The following is a 19,894-nucleotide window of genomic DNA, read 5'->3' as shown; positions in this document are numbered from 1 at the left end:
CTCCCTGATGTCATTAATTTGTATCATCTCTCCTTTGGAAAAATCAAATGTGATTTGAGTTTTTATGAGCTTATAAATTTCCTTCATATTTTCAAAGAACTAATTTTGGATTTGTTAATTGCTTTATTGTTAATCATAAATTTAATATTTTGTGTTTGACTTTTATAGTGTATGATGCCTTGTTTTTTGTTGTTTGTTTGTTTGTTTTTTACAGAGAATTGTTTTCTATAGTTGTTGGATATGGTCTTAAAAACATCTCTACTGGTTAAATTAATTGATGGTTTGTCTTTACACCCTTTATATCTAGAATTTTCTTCATTGTTTTAATAGCTTCCCTTCTACATTGGAAAGGCCTATCTTTATGAATATCTTCTTATGCACAAAATGTGCCTTAAGATACACTTATCTACTAAGTCCCAACCTCCAGAATATTTCTTAAATATTTATTTTTATTTTTAACTATGGGTATAGAAAAGGGGGTTGTGCACATGTGAGTTGTTACCAATGAGGCCAGAAGAGGACATCAGATCCCCTGGAACTGGAGTTACAGGCAGCTGGGATCCACCTGACACGCATGTTAGGAACTGCACCTATATTCTCTCAAGAACAGTACACAATCGTGACCACTGAGCAGTCTCTCAGCTCTGATCCTCTCCTTTTAATGTAACCATTCAAGCCAACTAAAAATTAATTATGCAAATTACTGCTTTTGACTGGAATCTGTGGCTTGTTCAGCATCTTCACAGTTCAGGGGCCAGATAGGTATTTGAGAAGAGTTTATGTTCAGACCCAGATTTCCTCCTCTGGACTCTTCTCTTATATAGAATCCCATAACAAGTTTCCAGTTACTTCACAGCCCCATACTCTCCAATAACAGTAATAAATTAGTGTATTCCCGGAATATAAAAAGCACATAAACAAAATCTTACCTTTTCAGAAAATTTGCTCTGCAAGCAAAAGGATCTGATTTCAGATCTCCAGAGCCCATATAAAAGGCCACACCCCAGCATTATGGCGCAGTCTAACGGAAACGGTGAGGTTCTAGTTCAGTGTGAAACTTTGTCTCAAAATAATAATGTTACTAGCAATAGGGTCACTCACCATCCTACCCAACCCTTGGTATGAATACCATAGATTCACAAACTCACACACATGTAACATTTTACATTTAAACTCTCAGCTGTCTATGCTTTTTATACTTCAGTGCTAAAGTCATCAGGTATGTTATCAACAACAAAAACAAACATGCTGATTTATGTTTTTCTTCTGTTGTTTAAAAGATCTACCTTTTTGCTCGCTTCTGTTCTGACTTGATTGGTTGTAGTTCTTTCTTCTTATAAGGTTTCTAGAAAGAATTGATATAAGAAGTAAATAACTTGACTGAGAAATTTTAATTTGTATTCTTTTATATTTTCAGATGGAGAAAAATATGTATAATGTAAATATATTTATATTCATAATATGTATCATAAACCAAATATATTCTATAAATATGTAGGTATGCTCAAATTGCCAAATCATCTTCAGTATCTTTTTATACTCAAGAAACATAACTCCTGCTAATCATTCTAGTGAGCAAGTGTTTTTATAAATTTATTACAGGTAAGAATTTATTTGGCTGTGCCTTACAAAAGACCTGATGTAACATTTTATAAAATAACATCATCTGTAAAAAATGAAGATAACTTTAAATCAGGTTAATGAGAAATGCAAGTAGAATGGTGTGGAATATTTCCCGATATTACCTGGTATGGAATATTTCCCAATATTACCTGGTATGGAATATTTCCCGATATTACCTGGTATGGAATATTTCCTGATATTACCTTATGTGGAATACTTTCCATTATTACCTGGCATAGAATATTTCCCAATATTACCTGGTCTGGAATATTTCCTGATAACACCTGGTATGGAATATTTCCAGATATTACCTGGTGTGGAATATTTCCTGATATTACCTGGTGTGGAATATTTCCTGATATTACCTGGTATGTCTTTCAGAATTGGTTGTCAAATTCCTAGCTGTCAAAGACTTATGGACTGAAGTTCATTCTCTTCAAATTTTCAAAGCCCTAATCAACAGTGTGTTTGTAAGTTTAGCAAAGGCTTCTAGAGAAGTGTGAGGTTCATAGGTGAGGCCCTAATCCTCTAGGACTTATACAAAGAGGACGGCACACCAGATTAAGGTCCTCTGATGACACAAGGCCAAAGAGGTAAAGAATCTCAAATTAAGGAGAAAGAAATCCCCTTGCTAACAGTTTAAGCTTGGACTTTCAGCCCCCAGAATTATGAGATAATTAACTCTGTTGATTAATCCATATACATTGTTGTGTTTGTTCCGATAGCCCTAGAAGACTAACATAAAAGCACCCAGGAAAACGGTTCAGTAACATAAATCAACTTACATTCACTGAAAAATGTCTTCCACATGTCATTCAAAACAAGTCTGGTCCCTGCATTACACTCAATGATTATACGCAATGTTTACTACAGAGTTTTCGTATACATTCCTGTAGTACTAATCAATGATAAGACTATATGAGAGATAACTGAACAACAGCTCCTCTGACCAATGTGACCCAAAAGTGAAGCTGATCATTTTATTCACTTTATAATTTTCCATGATGATCACTACAAAATTGCTTTTGAAGAAGATAGGGGTGTAGAATTCGAAATCATTCTGCTACTTGAGTGAAAAAAGAAGGGAGCGTGGGTGGTGGTTGTCTCCATCAGGATCAATGAAGTCAGTTAATCAAAGTTTTGTGTGGTATGTGATAATTCAGCATCTGCACATATGGAAAATGCATCTTTTCTCTTCACATTTACTGAAGCCAAAACATATATAAATTCTAAGAAAATATCAATGGAACATAAAGATGAAATGTAAAGATGTTACATTTGTGCTGCAAAATATACTCAGTTTTAAGACACAGGGTGTTTGTTTAAAATTATAGCTGTTAGTTACAAAGTTGAGCTTCATTTTGTGCTAAATTTCTCTCAGATACAATCTCAGTTATATATGGTCATGCTCTCTCATGGCATTTTTTTCTAAGAACTAAGATTCTTTTTTTCTATAGTTACATTAGCAAACAAGAACCTTGAAAACAGATTGGTACCTTCAGAATCTCTGGATTATACAATCTTTTTCAAAGTAAACAACTACTCCAAATGTAATATTTTAATTTTTAAATTTATGTAGAATGAATAAGTCATACTAAACCACAAAGTCAGGCTTTTCAGTTGCCTCCAAGAGAGGTATTCATGGCTACAAAGCTACTAATGGTTCATAAAACCTAGTCTTTTGAGTTCCATACATTTACAGGAACTGTTTTTAGCCGTGTGCTCAGGTGAGGATGCTTATACCCCTATCATGCTTTGTTCTCTGACTTTCTTCTTAGGCAGGCTAAGCAAATTGCAAGTTTTCCATGACAAAGTGTCGAATGTGAGGACCTCCTACCCAGGACGCTTTCCTGTTTTAGCTTCTTCCTCTTCTGCAAACTCAGTGGACTCACTTTCTCCATTTCTGCCCCTTTCCTCCTTCCTCACCCAACTAGAAAAGATCTTGGACTTCGTTTTGGCTTTTTTTTTAAACATTTAGTAAAAGTACTTTATTTTCTTCTTGTTTCTGTTTTTTATCTCACTTACAAAGTTATGAAGTTCACAGCTTTTATACCAAAATGTAAGAATACTGTTTAGAAATATCTTTGCAGTCAAACGTCACCTGACATTTCTTCTAATCCATCCTATGTATTCGTTATTTGTTGTTGTTTGTTGTGGTTTGCTTTTCGCAAAGTGAATTTAAAGTGTTTTTTTCCCTAAACTTAGTCTTCTACAGACATCTATATTCAAATCTCAAGTTCATCCTGCCTTGACATTTCAACTCCATTTTCTCTTGAAATATTTCCTTGTCCAGCTGCCACCTGCTTCTTCCAACTTCTCCAAGTTCCTCCTTTCTGCTTAGAAACAGCTTTTCTGTCCCCAGATATTCGGCTGAAGAAGAAAACTACTAATAAAACCACCCTGATACAATTTTCAAATTTTTTGTAACAACCTGAATGATTTATCTCATATCCCTTCCAAGACTCCTTTCCCACATATTCTCTTAAATATCAGAATTAACTGGGGACTCACTTCTGGAATTTACACAATATTATTACACCTCAGGCTTCATTTCAGAAAAACGGCTGTCTAACCCATCAATCCCCATCCTCTTTCCAAATTTGTTTTTTTCCCTTTTTGGCAGATCCTCATAGAATAATAATTAAATTCTCACACTGATTAACTATAGAACTTCTCGAGCCTTTCATTTCACATGTTACTGCTAGACAGATTTCTATTTCACTCTTCTGCCGTGAATTTCTGAAATATATTTGCTATAAAAAGGTACTCTATAACTGACATGCGATTTTATTCCCTAGCACCCCCCAAATGTGGTTAAAGGAGTATTATCTAAGTCATAAGGAATCTCATAGTACATATAAAACATGATATATAAACATATCATTCAAGGTAAAATAATCAGTATTCAAAGAGACAACTGTGAAAGGAGATCATTCCTAGTATATACATATGGTGTTAAGAGGTACACATCAAAGCATGTGAACTCAACTGAGACTTTCCTGCCAGGCTGACAGCAGTTCTGTGGAGTCAGCCATGCCCCTAGCACTGTGAGGAGCAGTTCTTAGGCCACTATTGCTACCAATCTGAGAAATGACTTGAACAGGAAGAAATGCCAATCATTGGCACACGTGCAGAACCAAAAGCCACTAAATGTATTTTGGGGGATTTTTTGTATGTCATTCTCTTTGCCCTCTTGAAGTTAAGAGTATCCGAGGATACACACAAACAACAGAAGAACTTTGAAAGCATGCAAGCACCTTCAGCAAGCTAGAATATTCAAGCTCATATGTTCCCACAGAAAACCTTCTAAAAAGAGCCAAATCAGCATCCATACAAAAGGTAGTCCCAGCTGCGGCAGTTCCTTTTTGCATCTTTCCAGAAAAGCAGGATTGCCAAGAGTAAGGTGGTCTTCTGCCATTTGTCATGCAGAACAGGGGCGATTATACAGACGACTCAGCAAAGCCTCCCTTTACCTTCCTTAAAGAACCAAAGCTGCAGGAATTTACTCCTTTAAGTGTGTTTCTTTTTTTTTTTTTCATTTTTATTTTTTTTTAAAGTAATTTTATTAAATTATAAAAGTTTCCATTTCTGCCCCTCTTCCCAACACCCTCCCACTCCCCCCACTCCCTCTCCTCCTCCCTCTTCGTCCCTTAGGGCAGTCAGGGTTTCCTGCCCTGTGGGAAGTTCAAGTTCCTCCCCTCTCCCTCCAGGTCCAGGAAGGTGAGTATCCAAACAGACTGGATCCGCAAAATCCAGTATATGCAGAGGAAACAAGTCCCAGTGTCACAGTCAATGGCTTTTCAGAAAGACTTTGGGTCAGCCACATTCAGAGAATCCGGCCACATTCCGAGAATCTGGTTAGATCACGTCCTCGTTCAGTCCCAGTCCAACTGGCCTTGGTAAACTCTCATTAGATCCGTTCCCTTGTATCAGTTTATTTTGCCATTCTGGAGTCTGAGCCTAGGGTCTTACATCACCAGGCAATCACTCTACCACTGAGCTACAGCTTGCTAGCAGAGGTTTTAACCATAACTCTTAGACATAAAGATTGAAAGGGAGAAAGAGGTGGCTGCTTCCCAACCAAGTCCTTCTAAAGGACTTAGTTTTTTTTTTTTTTTGTAAAAAGGTAAGGGGGGTTGCCATTTCTAAGAAAGAGAATGTAATAACAAACTCTAGCACCATACAAAAATAACTCTAAAAACATAAAACTGAATTATATTTTTAATGTGTGACTGAACTGAAAGAAAAACAACAGAATTTCATTCTAGTTAAAAGCAACAAAGTGGTGATTTATGAGTTTGGAGCCTGACTCTCTGGAAGCTTCTGAAAGTTAATTTTGATTGTAAGCCTGGTTGAACTGGGAAACACCTAGGAGATTTAAAAAGGAATATTTGTGAGTCTGTCTATGTTGGACTTCCAGGGACATGAGATGATAAGAGTCTAAAGACTCTGACCTAATTAATGTAGTTAGTCCCTTGATGGATTCATAATTGGATGGTATTAGTGAAAGTAACATTCAAAATCCTTTCTCCTCGCTTCCTGAAATACAGTCTATTATCACTCCCTAAAGACAGCATACTGTGCAGTAGTAACACACCTCTGACCAACCTCTCCCCAGATCATTGGCTCATTTATTGATTGGCAGATTTCTTCCCCTGATGTTTAATTTCTGCAGCCCTTTGTATATTAAAAATATTAATATTAACCTCTGGCCTGAGGTCTTACTGGAAAAGATTTTCCCCTATTTTGTAGGCTGTTGATTTGGTTGGCAGACTCTTTTGCTGTACAGAAGGTTTTTAATTTCATGCAACCCCATCTGTCCATTCTGTTTCCTTTCCTATTGTGGTTTTATTCAGAAATTTTTTGTCTCTTGCTTACGCCCTAAAGTTTTATCCCTATGTTTTCTTTAGCAGATTCAGTGATGCCAATTTTAAATTAAGGTGTGGGATCCAGTTTGAAATTGATTTTTGTACAGGGTGAAGGTACTGTAAAGGATATTTTTCTTGGTTTATTTCTCAGCAAGTTTATTCTTGCTGTACATAAAAGCAAACAGTATTTGTATTGTTTTGTAATTACAATATTGTAATTAACTTTGATAAATTATTAGAAGTGTTTATCTAGGGTTTTGGGTGAAGACTGGGGATTTTTAAGTACAGAATTCTTTCATCTGCAAAAAGGAATAGCTTTGGTTTTCCTTTCTAACGGAAGTTTATTTATGACAACAAGTAAGAATGTCATGCAAAAGAACAGTGACGGAGTTTGTGTTAGATTTTAAATTGATCTGTATTAATCAGTTTTATTTTTTCCATCTTTACCTCATTTAAAAGTCTCCAGAACCTAGCCACATAGGAATTTCAACCTGGAAATTCTATGACTGAGCAAAGGATGCACTATCACACTTGTTATCACTTTGGAGAACATTGTTAGGAAATTATCTAAAAGTGGGCGTTTCAAATTTTAGATGTTTATAAATCACCATGGATTTGTTTCCAAGGCAAAGACATGCTTACCTGGATGAATCCATCATCTTCTAGGCTCTGTCCAGAAAAACCCATGAGTGAAAACTCTACTATATCAAAGCAACTAGCATATTTTCCAGACAAACTTTAACACTCACTATAATTATATTTCATGGGGTTTGATACATTTGATGAGAGATAACCTCACTCACCAACTTTTAAAAGAAATGAATTTTTATGCTCCATATAACTAAATCGTAACAGAATAGTGTTAAGAAAAATCTTAATACGAGCCGCTTCACCCACAAAAAGAACTCCAATTAAACCAGATTAGACTGAATTAAATGCCCATGTTTAATAAATGGCAGGAACGCGGCAGGGGTAAGACAGAGTGAGCATACACGCAAACCCAAAACCACATGCTCATTTTTCTGGCGCAAGCTTAAATATCCTGTAAGAGTGGTCCTGATCCTCCCCAGGGAGGAGTCGGCGCTTAACAGGCTGGGAATTGGAGTCCAAGCTCTTGGCAGGCTGGGGTGACACTTCCAAGTCAATACTACATTCCAGTCTCTTTGGATATAGGGGTATGAGAGGGCTGGGATCTCGCTTTGACCAAACAAGCAGTACATTTCAGGGTCTGTCAGGATACTCAGCTTGTGTGTATCACCACTGTCTCAAGTCTCACAAAAACTAACATCACAGAAAATCATCTTTTAAAGTATGTCTCAGACACCAAAATGCTGGTAAATCTCTACAGATATTTTACTTCAGACAATCTTGGAATTAGAGAGTCCATATTTCTAATAAATTTCCATACCCTAGCAGTGCTGGGGACACATGGATCACACAGAGAGTAGAAGGGTTGAAAAGGAGATTTTTGCAGTCTTTAAGATATTCTAAAATGTGTTTATTTAAAGAGAACAACAGAAAGATGACTATAGGGCGGCATACTGCTTTCACAACATCTTCACCACATTCCACACCACCAGCCTTTCTACCCTGTAAAAGTGCTTTCACCAAAGTGTGCCCTTGTGCACTGATAAGATAGGACCTTCAGTATCAGCTATATCTGTAACTTCTGGATTGCACTCATTTTAGGGAATCACTTGAATGAGTGACTAATAATAAAATCATCTCTTATTTGATAATGAAATATGCATATACACAGCAAAATTTCTGGTACATTTATCATTTATTAAAATGTCAATCTGTATACGTAATGAACTATTAATTTCTCCTTTACTCTGATGTTTTTACTTACGTATGTCATACTACATATTTTTATATGCCGTGCTAAATTCTCTACAAAAGGACTTAAATCCTTCAACAAATTAATAACATTAATAATAGCTATTACTCATCAAGTCCTTATTGTAACCTAGCTATAGTATTCTCGGGTATTTCACATATGATTGCCTGCTTCTAGTTGATTATTCATTTGTTTATCTTTTCTGAATTTGTTTCTGAACTGAAACAATGAATATCTTCAAAAATCCGAAACCAATACTTCTTTAAACAATATATAACAAAGTAAAACATAAAATAGAGCAGGGTACACCAGATTCTTCTTCTAAGAAACTAGAAATACTCACTAAAACTTAATCCTAAGTATTGTGTGCCCCATTCCATTAAAATGCTGTACTGATTAAAAAATCATTATATTCCATCTCTAAGTGCTTTGGTTCTTGCTTTGGTTTCCATTAGAAAATAAAGCATATTCCTATGAAAGATAGAAAGTATTTTTTAAAGAAAAATAGCTATAAAGCCTGATTATAACAAACACAGCCCTTATTTTTGACTCAACAAACCCTTGATTGAATTTAAGGTTAACAATTATGTTTCGTGCCATGCGTGGTGGTGTACATCTCTAATCTCAGCTCTTCTGGGGCAGAGGCAGGCGGATCTCTGAATTTAAGGCCAACCTGGTCTACAGAGCGAGTTCCAGGACAGCCAAGGTTACACAGAAAAACCTTGTCTTGAAAAAGAAAAACAAAAAAAAATTATTCTTTATAACTGATACAAGAATAACTCTGGAATCCCTCACAGAGACTGAATCCTGTAACCTAAACAATACTTTCGAATGCCACCTCTACAGCTTGAAGGCCCCATAACAAATGAAGATCTGCTACTTCCAGCTGGGTCTCACTGTGACCTATTCTTTTGCTATTAGGATTCTCTAAGAGTCAAGGTTGTGAAATTGTGCTTCTGGATCAGATGTGAGAGTTCCAACAGCAGGCCCCATGGTAAGCCCAAGACACTCTAATGTGTAGTAGATGATGTCAGAAAAGGGTAAGAGTGGCCAAGAAAAAAATCACCTGACAAAAAAACACCTGCTACCTCCACGTAAGAGGAATGAGAGAAAGGGCCCTGCAGATGGCAAACATTCAGAAGCATTTCAATCTTTTTAGTCAGTATAGAAAACTGATGTTTTCAGAAAATACTTTTGACATCCTAAAACCAAATTTTCTCCCCTTCTTCTTCCTAGTAATAGTATCTTAGTTGTGCTTTTCATTGTTGATGTTTCATGTGCATGCACATATGTGTATGTCTGTTTGTGTGTATGTGTGCATGATGTATGTATGTGTGTGCATGTGTGTATATGTATATGTTTGTATGTGTATATGCTTATGTGTGCATATATATGTGTGTGAGCACTCTATATATATGTTGGTTTGTGCATATGTCTGTATAATTGTATGTAAGTATCATGCCTGCTATATGTATGCATTTGTATGTGTGCATGCGTGTATTTAGTGCATATGTATATGTGTATGCATATGCACATGTGTGTACTATGTGTAGGCATGTATGTGTTGGATATGTGTATGTACATGTAATATATGTGCACATGCATGTATAAATGCAAGAAGCATGTGTGCATATATGTATGTGTATGCATGTGTACATGTGTGAATGTATGTGAGGATTATGTGTGTATATTTGTGTATATTCATGTATTCATGTGTGTGCAGGTGTGTGTATATGCAGAGGGAATATGTATATATGTGTGTACATGTGTGTACATATACAGGGGTATATATGTGCATGTATATGTATGTACATATGTGATGTTTATGTTATTTTTCCCATGCCCCATCAGCTCCTTTTGCCACTATTGCTATAAATGAGTAAACATTTTCTCATCTGAGACTGAAATTTGAAAAGTTCAGAAAAAAAACACATTTTCATTATTACCTATGAGAACAAAAAGTATGTCATATGGTTTTTGGTGTCTTCCTTTACCTGCTCTAGTCACCCCGGGCCATTGTGTTGGCATCTGTCCCCTCTCCCCATGGAGAGTGTCCTCCTGCAATCCAGCAAACAGGAGCACAGATGACACAAATTTCTGAGCCACTGATTTTTGACCCTTCCAAAACCCAAAATTTCTGAATTCTTGAAAACTTTTGTCCTGAAGTTTTTTATGTGAAGATTTACATGTATACTAACAAAAGCCAAACTTACTATGGTAACTACCAAAAGCCACACTTACTATGATATGGTTGTTGGTGCTACAAACCTTGTCCCTTTTATAATTCCAAATCACTCTGACACCTCAGGAACCTGCAGGTGTATAACTGAAGAAAGGTCTTTTCCTAATCCATCCATTGTTTATTGAATACACAACTTTTTATTTCAATTTTATTCATAGATGTTTTTGACCATTATAAAAAGTAAATCATAACCATTTAAATCAGCACACAGCTCACAGCCATAAATCAAAAGCCTGCAGCCTTCACCCTGGCTGCCAGCGCTTTATCTACTCACTATTACTACTGGAATTTTCATTCATATTCAAAATCCATGTCTTGTGCATTTTGTTTGATAAAAACAAGTTAATTAGTGCTAAATCCTCCCTCGTTCATAAATTTATTCCTAAGAACATTAAAAGTAAGTCAAGTGAGGCATGCTCAGTAACAGATGTTTGCCTTTTTTGGCTGCCTTTGTATAGTTTGTTCTCTTTCATTACTTTTTAAGAAATTTAGTTAATGTTCCTTTTCTAGAGAACAAATGTACCTAGCTTCCCAGGAGGTAGGGGGAGGCAGGGATTCCCCAGGGCAAACACAGCCTGTTCCTTTCCTTCACCTAATAACTGCTCAAATTTTCTCTGTACAAAGCTTCCAATGCCTTCATTCCAGTGCTGGAAGCAACCACCATCCAGCTTATCCACACATTAATAATTATGGCATAACTTGATTGACAGCCACATGAGTAGAAACACTGCCAATGACATTATTAACAGCCAGGAGCCTCGCACTCCTCAATGTCTTTCCCACCTGAGGGCATTTTAGAACAACAGACCAATTATAATTGAAAAATGTGGTTGGATGTATTAGTTTCCACAGAAAATAAACTGCTGTGGAATGACTCCATAAGGTAAAACTCCAATGAACTTCTATAATGATAAAGTAAGAATCATATACTAAGATTTTAGGTCAATGTCCAGCTCACTGCTGTAATACCATAAAGGATCTCACTTACTAGCTCATGCTGACCTGCAAGTCAGGCTGCCCTTAAATTCAGGAATCCTTTCTCGTAAGCGTACAAATCTGTGGCATTACATACCTAACGGTACATAGTGGCATGAATGTTATGGGAGTAACCAGTCACATGTTTTATTGGATTTGAGGTCCAGACCATGAGAACGAACTTATTCCTGACACTGTCAAGGAGGCCAAGAATCTGAGGATAGGTAGATAGGTCATGGGTTCCAAGGGAAAACTTATTACTATTATTCCACTAAGTAGACTCAGAGGTTAAACAACTTCTTGTGACATATTGTTGTACCCATAGATGTGTGTCTTGCTCAGCCCTCATTAGAGAATCTTCTTTGTTGATAACAATTAACACAAAGGACAGCTGAAAAAAATGTGCCTAGTGAGTTTGGAGCACTCAGCCATAAGTGTGCAAGTCTTTGCCACAAACCTTTCCTGACACCTCTGGGATCTATGTGGGAGGGAGTTAAAAAGATTGAAAGAGCCAGAGGTAGCAGATGACCTCAAAAAAACAGTGTTTCCCCGACCTGATAGGGAAAACCTACATATGAACTCACTGTGACCTCATGTATAGACTTGCACAAGTTCAAGCCAGAGGAATTCCCAACAGAAGAACGGGTGGTAGGCATGAACCCCCACTCCTAGCTGGTATATTAATCATTCTCTGGGGCAGGCCTCAGACCCAGGAGTAGTCTGCCAACACAAACTGAACTTGCTATGGGGGAGGAGGGCGCTGAGAATGACTATGAAATTGGGTGACCATGGAGGTGGCAAAAATTATGGAGAAGTTCGAGGAGGAGATAAATGCCACCAAAATATATTGTATAAATGATTTCAATTCTCAAAAGAGTAAAAATATTGTGTTTAAAGTATATTTGCAATTTTTATTAATAAGAAACTTCATTTGAGTCAAATATTCATGGTCTTCTTACAATACATATAGGTAAAAAATTACAAATATGGTGTGAGAGATCCTTCTGTATATGTGTCACTTTTATTGGTTAATAAATAATGAAGTTTCCTTGGCCTGTGATAGGGCAGAATAGAGCTAGGTGGAGAAAACTAAACTGAATGTAGGGAGAAAAAAGGTGGAGTCAAAGCAACCCAGTAGCTGCCACCGCAGACAGACATACTGGAACCTTGTCAGTATGTCAGTCATGTGGCAATAAACAGATTAATAGAAATGGGTTGACCAAAGATATAAGAGCTAACAAGCAATACACTTAACTATTGGCCAAACAGTATTGCAAATAATATAGTTTCAATGTGATTATTTTGGGGCTTAGCAGCTGGAAACAAATAAACACCTTCTGCCAACACAAATAGGCATTAAGATTTCCAAGTTAAAATTTGAAACAAATCTTTAGATTCTTGCTATACTCATTTTTATAGAAAGCCTCTAAAACATTTCCCAAAGAAAACTAAAAGAAAATTTATCTGTGAATATCCATTTTGTGGTCAAATTTTATTTGACATGAACAAATTGAGTTTAAGATTTCTTTTTGTATTTCTAAAAAGAAAGTATGTTTCAACAAAATCAATGAGTGTTTTGTTTGTGAGAGGAAGCAGTAAGTATTTTAATAGGATAAAAAGAATAGTAAGTCTTTTTGTTTCTTGTTGGCAGAGGCCACTAGTTCCTTTCCTGACTGCCCTGACTCAAAATATTCACACAGAAATCTGTATTAATTGCAATACTGTTTGGCCAATAGCGTAGGCATATTTCTGGTTAACTCTTATATCTTAAATTAACCCATTTCTATTAGTCTGTGTATCACCACATGACTGTGGCTTATTGGAAGAGTTCCAGCACATCTTTCTCTGGTGGCAACTACATTGATTCAGATTCCACCTACTCTCTCCATATATCTTTTCTACCCTGGATATATTCTGTCAAGCCTTTGGTCAAAAACAGATTCTTTATTTATTAACCAATAAAAGCAACATATATACAGAAGGACTTCTCACACCATTTCCCTATTTCTGTTTAAATAAAAAGGAAAGGTTTAACTTTAACATAGTAAAATTATATATAACAAAACAATTATCAAGCAATAATTAGAGTTACAATATTCATATCTATGTTATCTTTTATCATAACTAAGAAAAACTATAATTTTAACTATCTATTCTTCAACTCCACCAAAGACCCCAGAAGGATAAAATATTACCTAAGTAAACAGGAAGTACATTTTAAGCAACTCCTAAAACACTAGTATTGACAGAGACATCTCACTGCCTGGAAAGTCACCCAAATTTCTTCTGTACCATTGGGGCATCCATCTTCAGCCTACAGACCCATCGCATCTGGCAGACTTTCCGATGAAACAGCAAATTTCAAAGACAGTTTCACACATATTGACAGTTTGTCAGTCTCTTTCTGCTGTGTCCTACAGAATGTCTGACAGACTCTTTCATGAAGCAGGAACTCTGAAGGACTGTCTCACCTTAGGCATGCTTAGCAGTCATTTTTCTGTGGGTCTTGCATGTCCAGTTTATACAGCATAACATCAAGCAGTCCAGGCAAGAACAGTTTCTTGTCAAAATGGCTAACAAACTCCATAAGGAGTTTCTTTGATGCATATCATCCACTTGAAGTAACTGGTGCTGCCAGGATCAGATGTGTTTCGTTGTCATGAAAAGTCCTAAATTCTTAAAACATTTTAAATGCCATAATCTGAAGATATCTGATAGATTTGAAGAAGAATTAATTGAAATATATTTCTATATAATGTGGGATTCCCTTTGTATGTGGTGAATATCATTGATTAATAAAAGAACTGCTTTGGGCAAGCCATAGAGGAAGAGAGCTAGTAAGGAAAAGCTAAACTGAATGCTGGAAGAAAGAAGGGTAGAGTCAGAAAGAAGCCATAGATGCACAGATTAATGAAGATGGTTTGAATTAAGATGTAAGAGTTTGCCAATAAGAAACTAGAGCTAATGTGTCAAGCAGTGATTTAATTAATACAGTTTCTGTGTGATTATTTCAGGGCTAAGTGCTGGGAATTAGCTAACAGCCTCATTACTACAAATTGGTACCCAGGTGGTCAACTAAAATCTCTTAAAACCTGAGAAGGCTTGAAAAGGAATTCTAGACACAAAAAGACAGAGTTTAACACAGTTTCTTGTTATTTGCTGATAGTGTGCCACAGTTCCTTTAAGAGAGATTTTCCTGACTCAGTAGCAGCAGGAAAAAGCTGCACTGCCTTGAAATGCTAGCTTTATGGGCCATGCTGCCAGCGTGACCTCTAGCTCTCGCAGGAGTCCAAGCATTTAAATGGGGTTTGTAAGCAGCATGTTACAAACTGATTAAAATAGCTCTACATAGACTGGGTGCATTCTTGGAACTGGGTAGGGCAATGTACACAACTTGCAGAGGTGGTAAATAGACTTCCACTATGTTTGACTGTGTGGAGCAATTAGAAATCACCGTATATACCCTAGTAATGCTGCAGCTTAAATTCATAAGAAGGGTTTAACATTTTAAGAAGCACTTCTGGTCAGAAAATAATTACAGATACACAATAAAGACAGATTCAGATTTTAAAAAAAAATCTCTAAATGGGCCACAGTGTTGAATAAATGTACATAGGGTTGGGAGAGAAAAGAAAGAGAATATAGACAATTATAAAAAGTAGTAATTTTTTTTAAAAGTAAAGTATTTAAAGAGACAGAGTACAGACAGTCAAAGATTAAATGGAGTAAAGAAAGAATGCCACGTAAAGATGGGATACACACAGAAGGTCTGGATTATGTAGATTATTGTGTTTTCTTTGGAATTTTTGACTGGGAAGGAGCTTAGAACAGAGAGACATTTCATTGTATGGACTACTAAGCTAAATCAGCATGTATATAATAAAGATATCTTGACTTCAGAATTTATGTCTAAGGATATGTTGCTTTGGAAAAGAGGTTCTTCTTTTGTTTCCTAGAGGATGAGAACCTGTGGATTGCTTCGAGACTAATATGGTTGATGGGCCAAGAGCCACTGAAAGGTTGCCTTGAACACCCCTCAAAAATTACTTTGTCCAATAAAAAGTAGAAAGAAGTTTATAGAGAAGAACTATGCCCATATTCCCAAATATTGCTTATAAATGCTTCTGTACATTTAAAGGGGGATATGCTATAGATATTTGCATTGTTATAATTATTGGTTTAGTGATACAAATTTAAAAGCAATTTTGTTATAATATATATATTCCTCTTGATTAAGGTGTTGTGATTGTGCAGCTCACATAAAAATGTAATACATAATTGAGAAATATAAATAAATAAAGAGTCATCTATAATAGTCAAGCTTGTAGTCATGTTAGATTTTCTAGATGTACAAAGATATATTAGATAGGAATTCTTCAAATCTTTCAAAGACTAAGAAATATGACATTTGAAGTGTTTTAAGAATTTAGGACTTTTCATGACAATGAGATATATCTTCTCCTGCAGCACCAATTACTTCAAGAGAAAGATGGGCATTGAAGAGCCTCCTTATGGAGTTGGTTTTCAATTTCGGCAAGAAACTGCTCTTGCCTGGAATGCTTGATGAACTGGACAAGCAGGACCTGCAGAGAAATGACTTCTGAAGTTGCCTAAAGGTGAGATGATCCTTTGGGGTCCCTGCTTCATGAAAGAGTCTGCTAGACATTCTGCAGGACACAGAAGAAAATGACTGACAAGCTGGCAATATAGGCAAAACTGTCTTTGAAATTTCCTGCTTCATGGAAAAGTCTGCTGCATACTATGGGCCTGTAGGCTGAAGATGGATACTCCAATGGTACAGAAGAACTATGGGTGACTGTCCAGGCAGTGAGATGTCTTTGTCATTTCTAGAGTTTTGGAAGTTGCTTATAATGTACTCCCTGTTTACTTAGGTAATGTTATATCCTTCTGGAGTCTATGATGGAGTTGAAGAATTTGTAGTTATAATTATAGTTTTCCTTAGTCATGATAAAAGATAAAATAGATATAAATATTGTAACTCTAATTATTGCTTGATAACGGTTTTGTTATGTGTAATTTTATTATGTTAAAGATAAAGCCTTCTTTTTTATTTTAACAGAAAATGGGGGGGTGACATGGGATTTCCCTCTGTATGCTGGGAATATCATTGATTAATAAAGGAACTGCTTTGAGCCTATAACAAGCTGTAGGGGAACAGGGTGAACTGGGGAAAACTAAACTAAATATTGGGAAAAAGAAGGGCAGAGTCAGAGAGAAACCATGGAGCCTCCACCAAAGACAGACATGCTGAAACTTTGCTGGTAGGCCATAACCTCATGGTGATGCACAGATTAATGAAGATGGGTTAAATTAAGATGTAAGAGTTAACCAAGAAGAAGTTAATGCTAATAGGCCCAGCCATGATTTAATTAATATAGTTTCTGTGTAATTATTTTGAGGTTAAGTGGCTAGGAACTAACAAGCAACCTCATTATTACATCTATATATCTAGAATACCTAACATGACTACAAGCTTGATTATTATAGATGACTATCGACTAGCATGTATTTTTAATTATACAGCACATTTTTAAATGAGCTGCGCAAACACAATACCTTAATCAAGAACAGATATATATATATATATATATATATATATATATACAAAATTAACCTTAAATTTTTGTCAATAAGCCAAGATCTATACCAATACAAAGTCATCTTTATAGCATGTAAATATAAATGTAAGCAAATATTTAAAACAATATTTGGGAATATTTGGGAATCTGGGCGTAGTTCTCTCCAAACTGTTTCCTGTTTTTTGTTTGTTTGTTTGTGTTTGTTGTTTTTGTTGAACAAATAGGAGTGTTCATGGTGACATTTTGGGGAACTTGATCCATCACACCACATTAGTCTGGAAGGAATCCACAGGTTTTCATCATTTGTGGAAACAAAAGTAGAACTTCTTTTCCAAAGCAACATATCCTAAGACCCAAATTTTGATATCAAGATACCTTTAAAACATATATGTTGGTTTAGCTTAGCAGAAATGTCTCTCTGTACTTAGCTCCTTCCCAGTCAAAAAATTCAAAGAAAACACAATGATATACATAATCCAAACTCTCTGTTTGTATTCCATCTTTACATGGCTCATTTTTTTCATTATTTTAATCTATGACTATCCGTACTCTTTTTAAAGACTTTGTTTTACTTTTTTAAAACCATCTACTTTTTAAGAATAATTGTTTATATTCTTTTTCTTCTCTCTCCCAATCCTGTATACATTTACCAAACACTGTGTATAAGGCCCTGTCTTCCCTGTTCCTCGAGGCCAAGCACAGGATGTGAGAACTGTTTATGCTAACCAGCCTAGCTTCCTCTGCCAGCCTGAGGGGATTAGTTCAGAACCTTGTTTCCGTCCTTGATATGGTAATTTCATCTGCTAAGGAGGGTTCTGACAGGTGCCCTGAATCTCCTCCTATCTGTCTGTCAGGGTTCCCAGCTCGGTACCCCCTGCCTGGAAGCTCCTGCCACTCAGAGCCAGGCACTCAACACCATGATCTCACACCTGGCTGGGAGGAGGTTCTCCACTTCTGGGGCCAAAGTATTTAACCCTGGATTAAGTTTGAATAAACGGGCATTCTCCTCCTCTTGAGAATGACTCGAACTCTGTATCTGTGTGTGCGTCTTGTGTTTTAACCCCTAGGACCTTACTCAGCTTGTGGAAGGTATGGAGTTGCGGTCCATACCGGTTGGGTGGTGATACAGACCCCATGGCATGGAATGATCACCACAACTGTGGCCAATTTAGAGGTCTTTTTCATCTGGATTTTCCTTTATTGCATGCATATCTGTAATTATTTTCTGATCAGAAGCACCTTTTTTTTTAATGCTAAGTGTGTGTGGCTAGGACCAACTCTACCATCCTGCCTGTTGGCTCTGCCTAGCTCAACATGGTGGAGGTCCACTCACTGACTCTGAGATTGCCGAGAAGGAGCCATACTCATCATCTCAACTCTGGTAACCAGGTGACCATGCTGCTACCAAGTAACTTGTAGCATACTGCCTACAAATCCATTCAAATGTTTGGGCTCCTGAAAGAGCCAGAGTTTTTGTTGGCAGCATGGACCAGGAAGTTGCCATTTTGAAGCAACACTTTTTTTGGTTTTGTTTTTGCTTTTTTTTGTTACCACTGAATCAGTAAGACCTCTTTTAAATGAGCCATAACACCCCTGCTCCCTGCCAGCAGACAGAGCCCTTTCAAAGAAAAAAATGAGGCTAAACTTTGTTTTTTTGTGTGTGCCTAGAATTTCTTTCTAAGCTCTCTCAGGTTTTATGTGAATTTAGATGTACATGTTGGCATGCCAATTGTTAGCAGAGGCTGCTAGTTCATTTCCTGACTGCCCTGACTCAAAATAATCACACAGAAATCTGTATTAATTACAATCCTACTTGGCCAATAACTTAAGCGTATTTCTGGCTAACTCATATCTTGAATTAACCCATTTCTATTAATCTGTGTGTCGTCTTGTGGTTGTGGCTTATCAGCAAGGTTCCAGCATGTCTATGTCCAACAGTGGCTACATGCCTTCTCTCTGACTCTGCCTGTTCTCTCTATATATATTTTTCAGCTGGGCTGTATTCTTTTAAGCTATTGGCCAAAAGCAGCTTCTTTATTCATTAACCAATAAAAGGAACACATATACACAAGGACTTCCCACATCACTTTCTCCTCTCCCACATAGGCTCACATTGGGAAGCTGAATCAGGTGACTGGAAATCCAAGTCTAGAAGGGACAGCATTCCTTCTTAAAATAGAAAACAGAGGGTTGGGAAGATGGTTCAGTGGGTAAAATGTTTGCTGTGCAATAATGAAGACCTGATTCAATCTTTGGCATCTGTGTAAAATATGGGTGTGACACCATGTAATCTCAGTGCTGAGGAGGCAGAGCCAGGAGGATTCCTAGGCTTACTGTCTAGATAATTTATTCAAAATGATGACATCTAGATACAGTGTTGATTTCTGGTCTCCACACATACCATGTACACATGTGTACATGCATTAAAATATTAATAGTAAATAATTCTAATGCAACCAATTATAAGATCAAGTTCTATTTTCTTCTAATCCTCTCCTTCCAAGTTAAGGTCAGGGATTTTTTTTTAACAATGGGTTTCTTCCTGTCCCTAAGACATGGAGTTGCTGGAGGGCCTCATACTCTATAATGGCCCTGTGTATATCTTGTCTTCACTCATGATATCTTTCTCTGAAGGCACATACACAAGGGTCACTTCTGTTCCATCATTCTAAGAGATCACAACATGAAACAATTCCTTTCAGGGAATTTCTTAACCCTAGAGCTATTTATCACAACTGCAGAAATC

General features: G+C 36.6%; 1 protein-coding gene across 2 annotated transcripts in view; it reads right to left on the bottom strand.

Annotated features, from left to right (window-relative positions):
* The window catches only part of Iqcm (IQ motif containing M), a 526,054-nt gene that overhangs the window by 265,532 nt on the left and 240,628 nt on the right, over positions 1–19,894 (bottom strand). For both annotated transcript variants that reach the window (XM_048438238.3, XM_087900344.1), the window contains exon 9: positions 1,287–1,345. In XM_048438238.3, the coding sequence (XP_048294195.3) occupies positions 1,287–1,345 (59 nt within the window). The remainder of the gene's footprint in view (positions 1–1,286; positions 1,346–19,894) is intronic.

This window comes from Myodes glareolus, chromosome 22 (assembly GCF_982192425.1).
Source record: "Myodes glareolus chromosome 22, mMyoGla1.1, whole genome shotgun sequence".
NCBI classification, from domain to species: Eukaryota; Metazoa; Chordata; class Mammalia; order Rodentia; family Cricetidae; genus Myodes; species Myodes glareolus.
Note: the sequence above shows the minus strand (reverse complement) of the source record. Positions and strands in the feature narration are given on the sequence as shown.